At 33.5% G+C, this 16098-nt stretch overlaps 2 protein-coding genes across 3 annotated transcripts in view; one reads left to right on the forward strand and one right to left on the reverse strand.

Moving 5' to 3' along the window:
• The first annotated feature begins 460 nt into the window (after nt 1-460).
• On the forward strand, nt 461-5413 carry LOC148310909 (MIT domain-containing protein 1-like). Its single transcript, XM_088257582.1, has 5 exons — nt 461-706; nt 2008-2246; nt 3104-3321; nt 4103-4728; nt 5116-5413. Exons 1-4 carry the CDS (start codon nt 580-582, stop codon nt 4263-4265), a joined length of 747 nt encoding a protein of 248 aa, XP_088113708.1. The 5' UTR covers nt 461-579; the 3' UTR covers nt 4266-4728; nt 5116-5413.
• Nucleotides 5414-8759: 3346 nt separating this feature from the next.
• The window catches only part of insc (spindle orientation adaptor protein inscuteable), a 72289-nt gene continuing 64950 nt past the window's right edge, over nt 8760-16098 (reverse strand). For both annotated transcript variants that reach the window (XM_088257584.1, XM_088257583.1), the window contains 7 exons: nt 15779-16066; nt 14833-15151; nt 13554-13853; nt 12862-13033; nt 11508-11731; nt 10438-10625; nt 8760-9911 (listed from right to left, as the gene is read on the reverse strand). In XM_088257584.1, coding sequence (XP_088113710.1) covers nt 9641-9911; nt 10438-10625; nt 11508-11731; nt 12862-13033; nt 13554-13853; nt 14833-15151; nt 15779-16066 — 1762 coding nt within the window. In that variant the 3' untranslated portion in view covers nt 8760-9640. The remainder of the gene's footprint in view (nt 9912-10437; nt 10626-11507; nt 11732-12861; nt 13034-13553; nt 13854-14832; nt 15152-15778; nt 16067-16098) is intronic.

The following is a 16098-nucleotide window of genomic DNA, read 5'->3' on the forward strand; positions in this document are numbered from 1 at the left end:
CATTTCTAGCAAGGTACGTGCACATATCGCTTACTCCTTTCAATAACGTTATTTATCAAAAATCGTCAATTTTCAGTTGTGCGTGTTTTCGGAATGCCCAGAAAATGCACTCTATCCCAGTAAAAGCGGCATATTTTAACTTAATATTTACCCGCTACAGGGCAGAAAGTTTTGTTTTTGCATTTTGAAGAAAAGGTATTGTTTAATTATTTTTTGAAATATACTAAATATATTTCAAATGGAGAAAAAACCTTCAGGTTTTACCTAACTATTGCACAGTAAAAAGTTCAATAAGTGGTATAAAGATATTTTTTTATTTTAGAATACTTTAAAAACGATATCCTGAAAAATTAAGTTTTTTTATACATGACGTTGTTGAAAGGAGTGAGCGATATGTTACTAAGTAGTAATATAGCATATGTAAATATTGTTTTAAGATAATAAATAAAACGTTAATGGCAACACTAGTACTTATGTCAAATTTGACTGATGTGGGAATTAGTTTTCTTTGAATGTGGGTAAAAAAGTAACTGCAAGTTATTTAAATTTTAATGAGTGTTTTCATTAATTTTCTTCAAAATGAGCGTTGAAAGTGCGGCTAGTGCAATATTACAAAGAGGTGTGCAATTGGACAATAAAAAGCGATATACCGAATCGCTGATATGTTATCAAGAAGGCATGCAACTTTTAGTTGACATGATGAAAGGTAAACATTCAATGATATTTTAAAAATAATACATGACCTCGGATAATTTATCTTATTATTATTAACTTCAGTACTAACAAATTGTATGTGGGGGTCTAAAAACAATAGACTTTAGCGGGAATTTATTAGCGATTAGGACAGAAATATATAACTTTCTTAAAATGGACACAACTTCTAAACCAAACAATATTTTTGATTAGAATTTTCAAAGAAATTATGCGAAATGTTTGGTCATCATAGATAAAGTAACAAACAATCTGATTTTGTTATAATTTCACCATATTTCTAAGCTTAATATAAACACCTGTTATCAATTTCGTAAATGGCACTACACATATTTTCAATTTAAAATATTCCCCATAAAAGATATCATGGTTATCCATTCCATATAATTATATGATTGCTTGTAACATAAATACTATAAATAATAAAAATATAATAAAATAAATTATCTGATAAATAATAATAATTTAATGTCTATCTGGATCGATGACAGGGGTTGATTTTATTTATTGTTCTATGAGACCTTAATCTTTCAACGAAGGAGAACTAATGATAGTTAGTTACGGCATTATTATTCCACACCAACAAACAAACCCGTAATATGTTGTGTCCCGCAAACAACCGACCGTCCGCAAAAAACAGCATTTGCGGGTCCCGCCTTAAACCCATAATTTGCAATAAACGACATTTGCTGTTTCCTGCATGCAATGTGTTTATAACATTTTGAGTGTGTCCAAATAATTGTAGACAAATCTGGATTATCTCCAATTATATGAGTCATTTTTCATATTACTTTTTGACATCTCATCAAAGATGAAGAAGAATATGGAATAAATGCCCAGACTTCCATATTCTTCTTTATTTTCAAATAACATATATATTACAAACTAAAAATTTAAATCGTATACATTAAAATACATACAAAAATCGAAAATATGCAAGAACTATTGCTAAAGGTGTAGAAGAATCCCGCTTCGGAAAACTCCTTCAGACACATGGAACAGATCAATATTCAATGAGATATTGTTCAACATAGCGGTAGCTCTTCCTACAGGTATAACCATCGGCAGGTTGGTCCTGTGTATAGGAATGTAAAACAATCTATACCGACGCTGTCTTAGGAAACTATCAGGAACATACAGACCAATGTTCCGGATAATTTGAGGATTATCGATCATACCGCGCAACAATCGATAAAAATGCGTAATCAAATACACATTCCTTCTAGTCTCTTCTAGTTTATCTTTGATGAGATGTCAAAAAAAAAATGTGTTAATGAAATAATTTTTTTTTTCTAGTGGAAGTTGACACAAATAAACGAAACTATTTGCGAACTAAAATTGAAGGTTACATGCAGAGAGCGGAGTATATAAAGAAACACATATCGGAGCAAAAGGAGAGCGGAGTGTTCCATGAACAATTGCACATAGAAAATAATTCAACAGGACATAGTTTCAAATCTTTGTTTGGAAGATTTCTTGATGAAGATGTTGCCAGTGTTCATATTGAAGACCCTTATTTAAGAAGCTTCCACCAGGTTAGTCTTCATAGTGGTGCAAGTATTTAACCTTTCCTTCCCGGTGATATGTATTTACTACAACTCAACTAAAAATGAGAATATCAATATAAAATGTAATAGATACGGGCTCAGAATTTTTGCATTCCTCCGTAATATATCTACGTATTACACAGAAGTATTATAATATAAAGTTATTCATTTGCAGCGACGGAAATAAATAACTTGTGAAAAAATTGGGGATAAAATCACCAATACACAAACGATTCTCAGTGTGTGCGTGCGAGCTGTGCTCTAACTTTCTCTCAATATCTTTTTCCATACCTTGAGAACATGGTTTCTTAGATTTCATTTTTTTGCACTTATTAGAGGAATTCATTGTGTACCTTGCTTTCTGTTACATCTTTCTCTCAAATTCCTAATTCTATAATGTATCGGTTTGTGATCCCGTGATTCTTGTGTCAGAGTTTCTCGGTTCGAACCTACTCTACCACAATATGATACCTATTTCTAATAATGAGCCGCTTAGGCTCACAGAAATAGTATGAAATTTAAGTATTTTTGTAAATAATAAAAACACAAACATTTATCTTTTAACCTTCGGGTTATTTTCAGGCATATTTTTTAAAAACAAGCAAAAAAATCACAATTTTTGCTGTCACAAAATATTGTCAGGTATGAAACCTGACAAAAATTTTTCAGTGTATCCGGTACGCATTAAATATTTTTGGAACAGATATCTTTTCTCGTGTGCGTAGGTCATACAGGTTAGCGCGGAATGATGAAGAAAAACCATGCGTATCACGTACATTCGTATGTGTAGGGCAGTTGATTTAATTTTATAAAAAATTATTATATTTTTATTTTTCTGTTGTCAGTGCCAGAACTTCTTGAGACTTTGTGAGTTGCTGGTCAAATCTTGCGATAACCTCAAAAGGATAAGTTTAGTCACTTCCTTTGAAACAAATGGCAGAAGGGATAATTCCAAACCAGAAGAACAATCCGAATGGTTTCGACAATTAGGCAACGACTTGAAGACGAGGAATATTGAATTATACGTAGAATTCTCAACAACGCTACATGACCGACAAATAAAGTGAGTATAAAATATTACATTTTTGGCATCTCAACATAGCTGAAGAAAAATATGGTAGTCTGGGTATTTACCACAACTTCATGCTTTTTAGCAAGCAGTGTTTGCGGAAAGCACATGTGTTGTATCGCGCCAACCCGAGCACTGCTTGCATGTTTTGACTTGTTTGCGTTATGTAAAATAAACAAAACTAAGCTCGCCAGTTGCCACTTGACGCTTTTTATTGGAATTTATTGAAAAGTTTTCAATAAGTGATCAAATTTCATCTTTTTGTTTTTATTTTTTTTTATTATTTCTTTTTATTTTTAAAGTTAGACTTTTCGACATCTCAACCAAGAATATGGAAGTCTGGGTATTTACAGGTCTAATGACCTGTCATAGGCTGGTTAAATTATCACTTTACGCACGCGCAACATTCACCATTCTACCCATGATTGACAACCACACCACTCTAATTTTTGGAACTCATAAAAGCTGGTGAAATATTGTAGACCCACAAACATTGTGATATTAAACATGTTACAAATGTGCGTTTTCTCTTTTCTTTCTATTCTGTTGAACCAAACTAAGGCACAGCAAAGCATGTGTGAGTGCAGCTAATATTTAATAAACATGCTGTCCGACATAACCAATAATTAGTATTGCGTGTGTCGCTGTAATGTTCAACAGATGGCGCTGAAATTTCGGTAAAAAAAATCTGTTTTTCAAAAGAGTATATATATTTTTACCTGACCCATGTATATGAGATAGCTCTCAATTGTCTCCTAATGTACCCTTTTTGCAGGCTCAGCTCTGGATGGATCATAAAAATAGGCCGTGGACTGGATATATACAAACCTCCGGAAAACAAATTCACAATTGGAATGTACGATTTTGATTTTAGACCCTGTCATGAAACCCAAATTGACATTTTCCATTCCAAAGATGTGAAAACCATAACTTCATAAAATTAATTTAAGTATGTTATTTATGATGTACATAATAATCAATCATTTTAAATGCCGCTGTACAGGCGGTGTTAGCAACGTCATCTTGTATATATGTATAAAAGTTGCCCTGAGAAGGACTTTTTCTATAATTTAAATGTAATTTGGTAAGATATGCTGCCCCTTCAATAAAAAAACAGTTTCGCTTTTGGGGATGACCACCTTATCTTCATAATTATTCTTCTAACCCTTATCCACACCCAATGGTACGTGCACTGCATCGTATTGACGCTGCATTATCTTGATTGTTACTTACATGATCCTGCGCTTCAGGAACCAGTCCAGGGTAATATTAGATTAATATTATAATGCAAAATTACTAATATTTATTCCCCCCCCCCTGAATCGAACCCGGTACCTTCTGTATGGTTGTATGGTAGCTGAGTGTGTTGACCATTACACTACGGAAGCGGACTATAAATTTATATGAATGGATCTTCTTCATCTTCTTGCTCAATGCTGAGCGTCGTGGTCTTCTGGAATGTCAGGCACTTGGTGCACAAGTCCTCTCCATTCTTCCCGGTCCTGGGCCAACTTGATGGCAGCGTTTAGCGAGGATCCGGTTAATTCCTTTATTTGGTCTGTCCATCTTGTTGGAGACCGTCCTCTTGCCCGCTTGCCTTCAACTGTACCTGTTACTACCAGTTTTTCAAGACTCTTCTCGTTCTTTCTGGCGATATGCCCAAAGTAGGACAGAATCCTTTTCCTGCAAGTCGTGGAGAATCTTTCTGTCACTGACAGTTCGCGGAGAATGGAGACGTTTGTGCGTCTTGCAGTCCAAGGAATGCGCAGCATCCTCCTCCAGCACCACATTTGAATGGATATAATGTTCATATAAATATACATTACGGCTACTTTTAAATCCTCAATGTTGCAGAAGGGGTCTTTAAGGTGGTCCGTAGATCTAAAGGCTTTTCTTATACACGTATTGTGCCTTAATAATATTGGGATAAATTATTGGGACAGTTTGTGGACTCCATAGGCAGCTTGTGCACTACACGGAATTTTACCGTCCAGCAGTCCGGTTTTGAAAAATAAAAGCTACTACGACAGTTTAGCGTGATCGAATTTATGCACACAGTGATCACGCACCGATCCGAAGAAAGAAAGACAGAAGCACAAGCCAATCTAAGCCAATCATCCGTTTTATATGCTAACTGAAGTGCCGGAAAAATTAAAATAAAATTCCATTTAAAGTAAAATTCCATGTAGTGCACAAACACCCATATCGCTCACTCCTTTCAAGAACGTCATAAATCAAAAATCGTGAATTTTGAGTTAGGCATATTTTCGGAATGCCCAGAAAATGTATTATATCCCAGCAAAAGAGGCATATTTTAAACTTAATATTTACCCGCTAAAGGGCAGAAAACGTTGTTTTTGCATTTTGATGAAAAGGTATTGTTTAATTATTTTTTTTAAATATAATAAATATTTTTCAAATGGAGAAAAACCCTTCAGGTTTTACCTAAAAAGATCTGTTGCATTGTAAAAAGTTCAGTAAGTGGCTTCATATTTATTTTTAATCCATTGTATTATATTTTTCAACTTTAAAAACGTTCTCCTGAAAAATCAAGTTTTTTGATTTATGACGTTCTTGAAAGGAGTGAGCGATATGCTCCACTTAGGGAGCGGATATGGTTTTAATAAATTATTTGCATAATGGGTTTATTACAATAAAACATTTTTATTGAATTTGAGATATTATTTATTATTTACAATATAAATCAAAAGTACATAAAACATTTTTCATAGCTGAATAAATTAACTTATCTTTTACAATAAATTGAACCATTGAAAATTCATGCATTCATGTTACATAAATATGGCACAGTTCTTTAAAATAAATTTTTAATATTCTATTAGGTAAATGATTCATTTTCTCATTTTGAGTGTGGAAAAATATATTTTCACACAAACTAACCCCAATTTTTTTCTAAAATTAACATTTCATTCATTGCATTTCATTCAAACCCTTTTCCGCACCCCAATGGTGCATACAGCACTGCATCATATAAACGCAATGTCAATATTAAATACCATTGAAAAATCAATATACAGTGAAACCTCTATCTATCATTCCTCAAATAATCGTTTTTTTTCCGGGTGAATCAATTATTTTTTCTACCCCGAATTCATTTCATACAAAATAGATCGCTTTGATTGTTTCTATCCACCATCTTACCGCATTCATTGTTTGAATTACGCTGCATATTTGATATATTTTATGTATTTTTTTTTTACATTCTTCTCAATTTTGTTACATTTGACGACAATATGCTAAGGTGTGGGATAGAAACTAACGAAAGCTTATGTGACGCAAGATTGACGGATACAGCGGAAGAGGTTGATATTGATGAAGAGGAACCATTGCCTCTACCTTCATTTTCAGAAACATGCACACTCTTTAAAAGATTAAAAACTTTCTACTATGCACATTCAATAACTGATGTGGAAAAAATATCATTTGCAAACCCGAAAATATACTGTTGACTTACGGAAACAAAACAGTAAAAAAAACAAATACAGATTATTTACAATACAATAAACTCAAATGTTTTTTAAAATTCTGTTCAGCTTTATATATATATTTTTTTTAAATTAATACATTTATTTACTTATTTACTGATTTGGCGTTTAGTTTGTAGAACTCCATTTTAATTTAAAGTCTCCCATAAATTATTGCTGCACGTGTTAAAACTGTCACTTAGAATTGTATAGCTACATAAGGACCGTAGTCCATTTGATCTTCACATTCGTTTGATAATGCCCTAACAAGGCGAAACAATTGTCACAATATAATTTTTTATGTGTTTTTGTTAATAAAATACAACTTAGTAGACTCAAAAAATCTGTGTTTGATTTAAAATTAATACATAAACATTTATTTACATCTAAAACTTGTAATCTTCTCAGAATTTTAACCTATGTACCAATGGTTATGCAGATTTGGAGGATGTATTTTTACTCTATTGTATCTTCTTCTGTATTAACATCTTAATCCCGCATTCATAATTCATTTCAATATGTCCCTTTAAAAACGATAGATAGAGGTTTCACTGCATATATCATTATATTATCAATAAAATGATTATAAGTAATTAATATAAATGACTAGATTGGTTTAAAAGTGTAATTATTACTAATTACAGTATATTATATACAACCTCCATTTAATTTCAATACTCTTAATGCATAAACATCTAATAATACAATTTACATCAGTAATTACATGAATAATTTAAATTGTTATAATATTACACATGTTTTTACTTTGGAATTATCAGTCAAAACTATAAAAATCATTAATTGGTATCAAAGTAGCTACATATGTGTCTATTCCACTGTATTTTTATAAATGGACAATACATATTCTAAAATACAATCAATAGAAATTGCTCATCATTTTGTAAAAATAATAAAGATATATAAAAAATATTACTATATTATTTTTTGACATCTCATCAAAGATGAAGAAGAATATGGAAGTCTGGGCATTTACGGGGCTTACGACCGTCATAGGGCTTACGACCGTCATAAAGAGTTTCTGCTTAATTAAAAAGCTTCTTTACATCTCACCAATAGATGTCTCTAGTGAAGTTCTAGTGATTCATGAACAAGGTTTCTAAATTGGTTCATATATATATATATAGAACTTCCAAGAATTTGAGTAGTGTGGTTGTCAATAATGGGTAGAATTGGTGAATGTTACACGTGTGTAAAGTGATCACTTAAACCAGCCTATGACGGTCGTAAGCCCCGTAAATGCCCAGACTTCCATATTCTTCTTCATCTTTGATGAGATGTCAAAAAATAATATGAAAATAACTCCTGTAATTGGAGATAATCCAGATTTTGTGAACAAGTATTTGGACACACTCAAAATGTTGTAAAAATATTACTGTTTGTGTTTTAATCACAGTTATGTTTATTGTTTCTTTTTCATATTTATGTCCAATTATATAAAAACTAAAGTCATTCTTATTTTTTTTCAAATGTTGCCAATACGACTAAACACATTTTTAAATCATAATTTAAATTGTAGAAAATGTATGAAAAATAATACCCGTGTATCATTGTATACATTTTATCTTCACATAAAGATTGGCCAAATTTTATCTGCAGGACATAATGTAGCTTAATTATTAATTTTTATAGTTATGTTCTAAACAAAAGTTTTCAAAAATACTAATTAATTACAATTACAAACCATCGCTGTCAACCAAATAAATAAAATAATTTGGATGATTGAAGAAAACACTTGTTTTTTCCCACTTGAGTTTTATTATAGACTACATGTTTCAGAAGTTAAACTTCCATCATTCAGGTCTGTATAATAACTATTATTATCAGTTATTATACAGACCTGAATGATGGAAGTTTAACTTCTGAAACATGTAGTCTATAATAAAACTCAAGTGGTAAAAAACAAGTGTTTTCTTCAATCATCGTAACATGTCTTACCACAAAGTTAATGCCGAAACAATAAATTAAATAATTTGGAATTTGTAAAATGTGCTCTTGGAAAAATAAAACTAGAATTTTTCATAGATTATTCTTAGAAATCAGGAGCAAAAATTATTCAGAAAAGGGTCTGAAACACTTTGTTCTTTTTTAAATATTTAAGAATATAAAACTATCAACATATTATTCTCGTTAAATGGCTGACGGCAAGAGTTTGTTCTTTACAAATTTAAATTATTATAGATACAAAACAGAATATATGATTCCCACACATTGCTATAGAATAATAAAAAAAAGGACATCTTTATATTAAAAAACTATTCTACTCTAACACGAATATATCAATACTACAACAGTTTTCTAACTAACTAACTAACCATCCTGGCTCTTCTCCCAAGGGGTAGGCAGAGAGAATAGAATACCACACCAATCTGTCTTTACAAACAATCTGTGCCTCTTCCACACTTATACATCTCCTCATATATACCAGTCGATTATTCCGACTCCTGACCTGACCACGCTCAACGTATTTGAAATAATTGCTCATGCCAGGTTTTCCTCGGTCTTCCTTTGCTTCTTTAATAAGAAGTAATCCAACCACATTTGGATCTTAAATTTGTTTATCTTTTATTTCTTCACCCATTGGATTCACATGCCCAAACCATCTCAAAACACCTTTATTAATTTTATCAATTATGCTTATCTCAGCCTTTCATTCTTTCCTTATTTCACCATTCAAACATATATCATACATCATTTTGCTGCATATTCATCAGAGAGAATGCATTTTCACAATAGTTTTCATTCATTTATATTATTTCATTCATTGATATACTTGATCCAACTAGCCGGACTAAATTTTGTTTATATTTTTAAACATAACTCTCTTGTCTCGCTGAATAAATTTTAACAGACTCCATCAACGTTGGTCTGATCATGTCTGTGACATCGCAATCCAAATCCTTGAAACAGTCTTTGTCGATTTTGGCTATGGCCCGGAGAGCTCTTAAGCAATGGGCTAGTATTTGATCGGAACATTTTCCATCTGTCTTCAACTGTTTCTGGGCCTTGATCACTCTGACCATACGGCAGACTCCTTCGAGTTGAATTATTTGAGATGTCACCTCAGGGATCGTGCAAACTCTGTGAAAAGAAAATCAATCATCAAAATCAAATTTTGTTTGTAAATAAAAATATGACAACACTGTCTCAGAAATTTCTATCACTGGGTGACTGCTAAAAAAATAGTTATGTTTTAAACTCTCTTAGTTGAAACTCTCTTAGTTTACATATTTTTTGTATTTGTATTTCGTAGTCGTATAGGAGAAAGTGACCAACTACCAAAACGTAAAATGTTCAGGAGGGCCATTTAAGTCACTTTTGCTTGGCAAGAAAATAAACATCAATGCAGTTAGTCATTTTTACTAAGACAATATATTATACTTACAAGTTTAAAATGCTTTGAGATGTTTTTCAGGGCAATATTAAGCTAGTAAGATATCAAATAGTCAATGATCACGTTTTTGTAAAAAATACACTTGGTCACTTTCTCCTGTATGACTACGATTTATGTTATGTTGTATGATGCAAAAGAATTTAAAATAAAAAACAAAAAAAAAACATAAAACCATAAATTATGGAGGATTTATTTGTGGTTTAAATTAATCACCTGGCCAAGGCCTCTGCTGCGTGATTGACCAGCCGGAACTCGGCCTGCAGTCGGGCGGGGCGAGCTGGAGAAGCCCGAGGAGTTCGCAGGAAGCAGACCAGAGCCACCGGGGCTGCGGGACAAGCAGCCAGGAGGAGCCGACCACGAGATGAACTGGACACTGAGTTCAGCAGGGTGGCAGTTTGTTCCTGTTGATTATACATGTTGAATATTTAACCTTTCTGGGAGTATGGACATTAATGAACATCAGTCCATATTTTCATCACAGTACAACGTTATTACGTTATTTTTACAATGTATTTTGTTTGTTAGAGCTAAAATCACTCGTATAGGCTTTCATTCACAAATCACGAGTGGAGGCTTAAGGGGATACAACGCATCACATAATTCAATCACCGGCCGACTACCATAGAGGTAACACATCATTCCACGTATATTGGATTTTTTTTTGTTTTTTACAATATATCGCTCACTCCTTTCAAGAACGTCATAAATCAAAAATCGACAATTTTCAGTTGTGCATGTTTTCGGAATGCCTAGAAAATGTACTATATTCCAGCAAAAGAGGCATATTTTTAACTTAATATTTACCCGCTACAGGGCAGAAAGTGTTGTTTTGCATTTTGAAGAAAAGGTATTGTTCAATTATTTTTTTAAATAGACTAAATATTTTTCAAATGGAGAAAAAACCTTCAGGTTTTACCTTAAAAGATCTGTTGCACAGTAAAAAGTTCAATAAGTGGCTTGATATTTATTTTTAATACATTGTGTTTTATTTTTAAACTTTAAAAACGTTCTCCTGAAAAATCAAGTTTTTTGATTTATGATGTTCTTGAAAGGAGTGAGCGATATGTATGAAGAAAAAAAAAAGAAAAATTATCTTGTATATATGCTGTTTTAAAAAGAAAAAAGTTATTTAAAGGTAAGGAGTTCAAAAAAATATTTTTTTCGATATATATTCTTTGAAAAAAAAACTAATTCCAATATATATGTTTAAAAAAGTGCAGCCAGCTGGTTACTGAATTCTGCATTTGCAAGTAAGGCCTTAATGCTATGAACAAATTATTTACCTGTAGGAAAACAGACGCACTGGGACCTCTGGTCTTGACAGCCTGCAGTAAATTCTCAATAGTCTTGTGTTTCGACAAGATCTCAATTATGTCAGGACATTTGTCATTCGAATCTCGACTTCCCAGTGATTGGCGTTCCCTTTTCTTGACGACATTCACCAGGTTAACCAAACACGCCGTACACAGGAGCAGAAGCTGGCAGCAGGATGTGCGAGAAAGGATTTCTAAAATGAAACATATTTTTTATAAGCTAATGAAGAAATCAATCATATAACAGATGTTTGCAGAACCAATAAGCAATGAAAAAAAAATCCCCTTATTTTCCCTAAACAAAATTCTCGTAATCAAGAAAAAGTAATGACGGGATACGTTACAAAAAGTTTCAGTGTTAAATGACGTCATTATAACATGTAAACACATCATTGTATGACAATTGCATTTGTTCTTAATCCATACTGTTGCGAGTCTGCAACAGCAGACAATTGATCAATACACTAAGACTACACTTTGCGTCGTAGATACGTTCCAAAATATCGCAACGCAAATTGAATTGCTATTTTCCATTGGAAATCATATAAACATCAAAGATAGCGAAAGTGAATCTTAATTCAATAACGACGCAACTTCGAGAAAACGCAAAGTCAAACGACGCAAAGCGAGGTCTGAGTGTACTATAAAAATATCGATGCAATAAAATTGATTGTCCGCCCCCGTGATGTAATGGTCAGCGTGTTTAGCTACCGTGCTGGAGGTCCTGGGTTCGATTCCCAGAGGGGGTGAAAATAAATATTAGTGATTTTACACTGTAATATTTATTTAATATTACCCTGGACTGGTTCCTGAAGCGCTAGAGTGATCACCTTGCCTTCATGTAAGTAATGATCAAGATAACACTGCGTCAATTCGATGCATTGACCTATGCACCATTGGGTTTATAAGTATATATATTATATTATTATAAAAATTTATTGAAATTTCTATTTATATTAATACCACTTCTGCTTTTGGAGAATCCCAATTCTACAGCGTAATAATGAAACAGCATTAAGTGTAGACATGGACGATCAGATTGGAAACCTGAATTCAATAACGACTGCTTTAAAAGAAGTTGTTACTTGATTTGATTGATTGATTTAATAACTTAAAGCCAATCCGTGCACAAATAGTTACGTACTTCTAGCTCTTAATATATTTTACAATTAAATACTAAAAATTTAAGCTGAATATAAATATAAACCGAGAAAAAATAATGAATATACCATCACATTCAGGTGACGGAAAGAGTAACAGTTAGTCATTAGTCACATTTCTTTACTGTTATTACATTATTTTAAAAGACTTTATTTTTACTTACGAGTCAAATTTTGTATTATTTTTTCCAAATAAGTATCCAATTGAGTCAACTTGTATTCTCCTTGCAGCCACGGTGCTGTTATTTGGGTCAGAACTGTGACAGCTTCTCTCATTTGGGGCTCTGGATTTCTCTCTTCGTTCAGGATATCAGATAAGATTTCTATGCCACCAGCCTATAAAATAAATTAAAATTATAACAAAAATCATTTAAAATTATAACTTCAAATGCAATTTTCACTCTAAAATAATGTAACCCAGATTGACATAGAGAAAAGTGTAAATAAAACTGGTAAAAGAATCGCGGAACAAAAGTGAAACTGGGCAAGTCATGTGGCACATTTGTCTGAGGATAGAAGGATGAAAAAGATGCTTGACTGGAGGCCTAGAACTGGACGCAGAAGCGTGGGTAGGCCCCAGACAATATGATCCGATGACATTAAAAAAGTGGCGGGCCTGTACTGGAAGAGAATCATGTCCAACAGAGAACTGTGGAAGTTCATGAGGGACGCCTTTGTTTAACTGCCCCACAGAAGCTATGTCGTCGGACCATCTTTTTTGAGGTCTTTTCAACGTCTCTTTTACTCTCCTCAGATATCCATTTCAAAATTTTATAGGTCCATCTTGTGGTACATATACTATCTTCCAACAAAACTTCTACAAAGAAGTCCAGAAGACTGAAAATATTTATCTCACCTCTTCAAACTGTTCAGCTGCTTCTGCAGTGATGCAAATGGTTGCCAAAGCTCTCAGAGATAGAGCCTTTATGGAGCTTTTAGCAGATTCGATAATCACGGTCAGCAGTGCCCGCGGTACGCCACATTCCACAAACGGCAGATCGGTGATGAATCTCATCGCGTCTTCCTCCAAACCAGACATCTCCAAGGTAGACAAGTCACCTTCAGGAGACATCAAGGCGCCAAGGTGCCCGAGGGATGTCAGGGTTGACTTCAAAATCATATCCGATGGGGGTTCTTCCAGCATGGAAACCAATGTCTGAAACAAGAAATGCTGATATAGAACTATGATATTCTTTTTTTTAACTATCAGAATCTCGAATATTATTTTCATTATTTATTGTTTCGTCATTCACTCTGTGATATGTCATGAATAAATTACAATTAAAACACTTGTTTTTTACTATTTAAAAGTTTATATTTATACATGTAGATGGAAGCATCTGTAGCTTCCGAAACTAGTTGTAACAAAATATAATACTCCAGTGGTAAAAAACAAGTGTTTTAGTCGTAATTTAATATTTTAACAGTTGAAAATATAAGGAAGAAAATCATTCCAAGTATAACCAATGTAACACCCTTCATGTAAACAATGGAATATTAATGATATATATATGAGTTCCAAAAATGTAGTAGTGTGGTTGTCAATCATGGGTAGAATGGTGAATGTTGCATGTGCGTAAAGTCATCACATAACCAGCCTATGAAAGCTCATTAGCCCTGTAAATACCCAGACTTCCATATTCTTCTTCATCTATGCTAACTTATTACAAAAGCTAAAGGTTAATGACTAACATTTAGTAAGACATTAACCACAGAAGCTCTAATGCTTAAAAAGAAACAAATAAGGATCCTAACCGGGACCTTGATACGACACTGCAGACTGAGGAAACACATGACGAAAATCAGACTGCATGACTCCCCAGTCTGAAGATTTTGTATGGAGGATATCGAAACACCAATCCACATTCTCTATAACTATGACGCACTTGCTCGCAAACAAAATCACTAGACCACTACTAGACTCCGAGAAGGTGAAGCTCCTACCACCAAGACAGGTCGTGAGCTACATGATTCATGTAGGTCTTAAGGGTGAGCTACGATGCAGAGGGAGGTCGCAATAGACTTAATATGGTCGCAGTGACATAAGGGGTGCAAGATCCCTTGACCTCATGTTTATAAAAATAAAAAAAAAGACATGATTACCAAAATGGCTAAAGTATTTTAAGTATTCTTACCCTCATTTGTTGAACCAGAACCGCCCTTGCAGTCTCGATGAAGATGTCCAGCAAAGTCTTCAAGTTCCTTCGCAACACATTTAGCTCCGGATTGGTTTCATTCAGCTCGATCTTCACATCTTCACTCACTTCTATGACTTTATGAATATTGCTTTCCAGGGCGTTGGTTATCTTATTCCATCTATCGGGAGTTTCTCTGGGAGGTTTGATCTTCAGTGTTATGCTGTGAGCCAGAATGAACTCGTTGATATTTGCAATCATCACACTGATGTCGCTGTGGCACTGTTTCACAAATGTTATGTTTGCAGTTTGCAAGTCCCTGAAACCAAATATTCATTAATTTATTTCATCATACACATAACTACTATTTTTTATTTAGAATAATTTGTCTTCACTAGGTTTTCTAGTATTTTTTTTTTTTTTTTTTTTTAGGTTTTCTAGTGTCGTGGGCACATTTAACAATACTTGTTTAATAAATATACTAATAATTTGTCATATAATGAAAACAACGACTATACACAGTTGAACCTATCATAATGAGCACCTCTCATAACGTGTAATTTGCATAAGGAGCAAAAATAAGTGAAAAAGTTTGTATATGAGTTACAGAGAAAGGGCAAGTATCTTTTTCACAACATTCATTGTGAGCTGGGACTTCTGCGCCAGTCAAAAAAACAAATGTTTCACTTAGCGAGTAAGATTCCAGATCGAATTATGCTTCTTATGAGATGTTTCACTGTAGGTTTTTTCAATTTTATTTGACCAGTGACAAATCAATCGGGATTCGTCATTACCAACAGCAATGTCCTGATTTATCTTTGAATAAAAGATGTATTCATCTGGGTTCGAATCTCGGAGTAGGGAGCTATTTTATGAATAATTATTTTATATTGTAGCATCAAAAATTTATTGCATTTTATTATTCAAAAATCTGCGTTTAACTCACTTGACAACTTGTTTGAACTGGTGGGCAATGATCTGTCCGTGAGTTTGCACTTTCCTAATGTTGCCAGTGATGGTAGCAGAACTGTTGGCCACTTTCGTATCTATCTCCACTCCGATAGCTTTGCTTTGTAGTGTCGTCATGCACTCCGGTTCGTACACCCCGACTAGGTCGCAGAGCCAGTGCTGTACCGAGGCGGGTTGGCCTTCGCCAACCCTCTCCAGGGGAGTGAATGGTGCATCGCTGCATGATGCGATGTTTGAGTTATCCTGAGACATGGTTGTAACGGACCTAAAACAATTGTTTTTCTTAGAAACATCTAA

Source organism: Brachycentrus maculatus, unplaced genomic scaffold, assembly GCF_059751285.1.
Source record: "Brachycentrus maculatus isolate JH-2025_06_01 unplaced genomic scaffold, ASM5975128v1 h1tg000085l, whole genome shotgun sequence".
NCBI classification, from domain to species: domain Eukaryota; kingdom Metazoa; phylum Arthropoda; class Insecta; order Trichoptera; family Brachycentridae; genus Brachycentrus; species Brachycentrus maculatus.

What these genes read in the sequence shown, in the direction of transcription:
- LOC148310909 (XM_088257582.1), top strand. Translation starts at nt 580, where the DNA reads ATGAGCGTTGAAAGTGCGGCTAGTGCAATATTACAAAGAGGTGTGCAA. An exon ending in ATTTAAGAAGCTTCCACCAG is followed by an intron (nt 2,247 to 3,103) that starts GTTAGTCTTCAT and finishes TTCTGTTGTCAG; the next exon opens with TGCCAGAACTTCTTGAGACT. An exon ending in CTACATGACCGACAAATAAA is followed by an intron (nt 3,322 to 4,102) that starts GTGAGTATAAAA and finishes CCCTTTTTGCAG; the next exon opens with GCTCAGCTCTGGATGGATCA.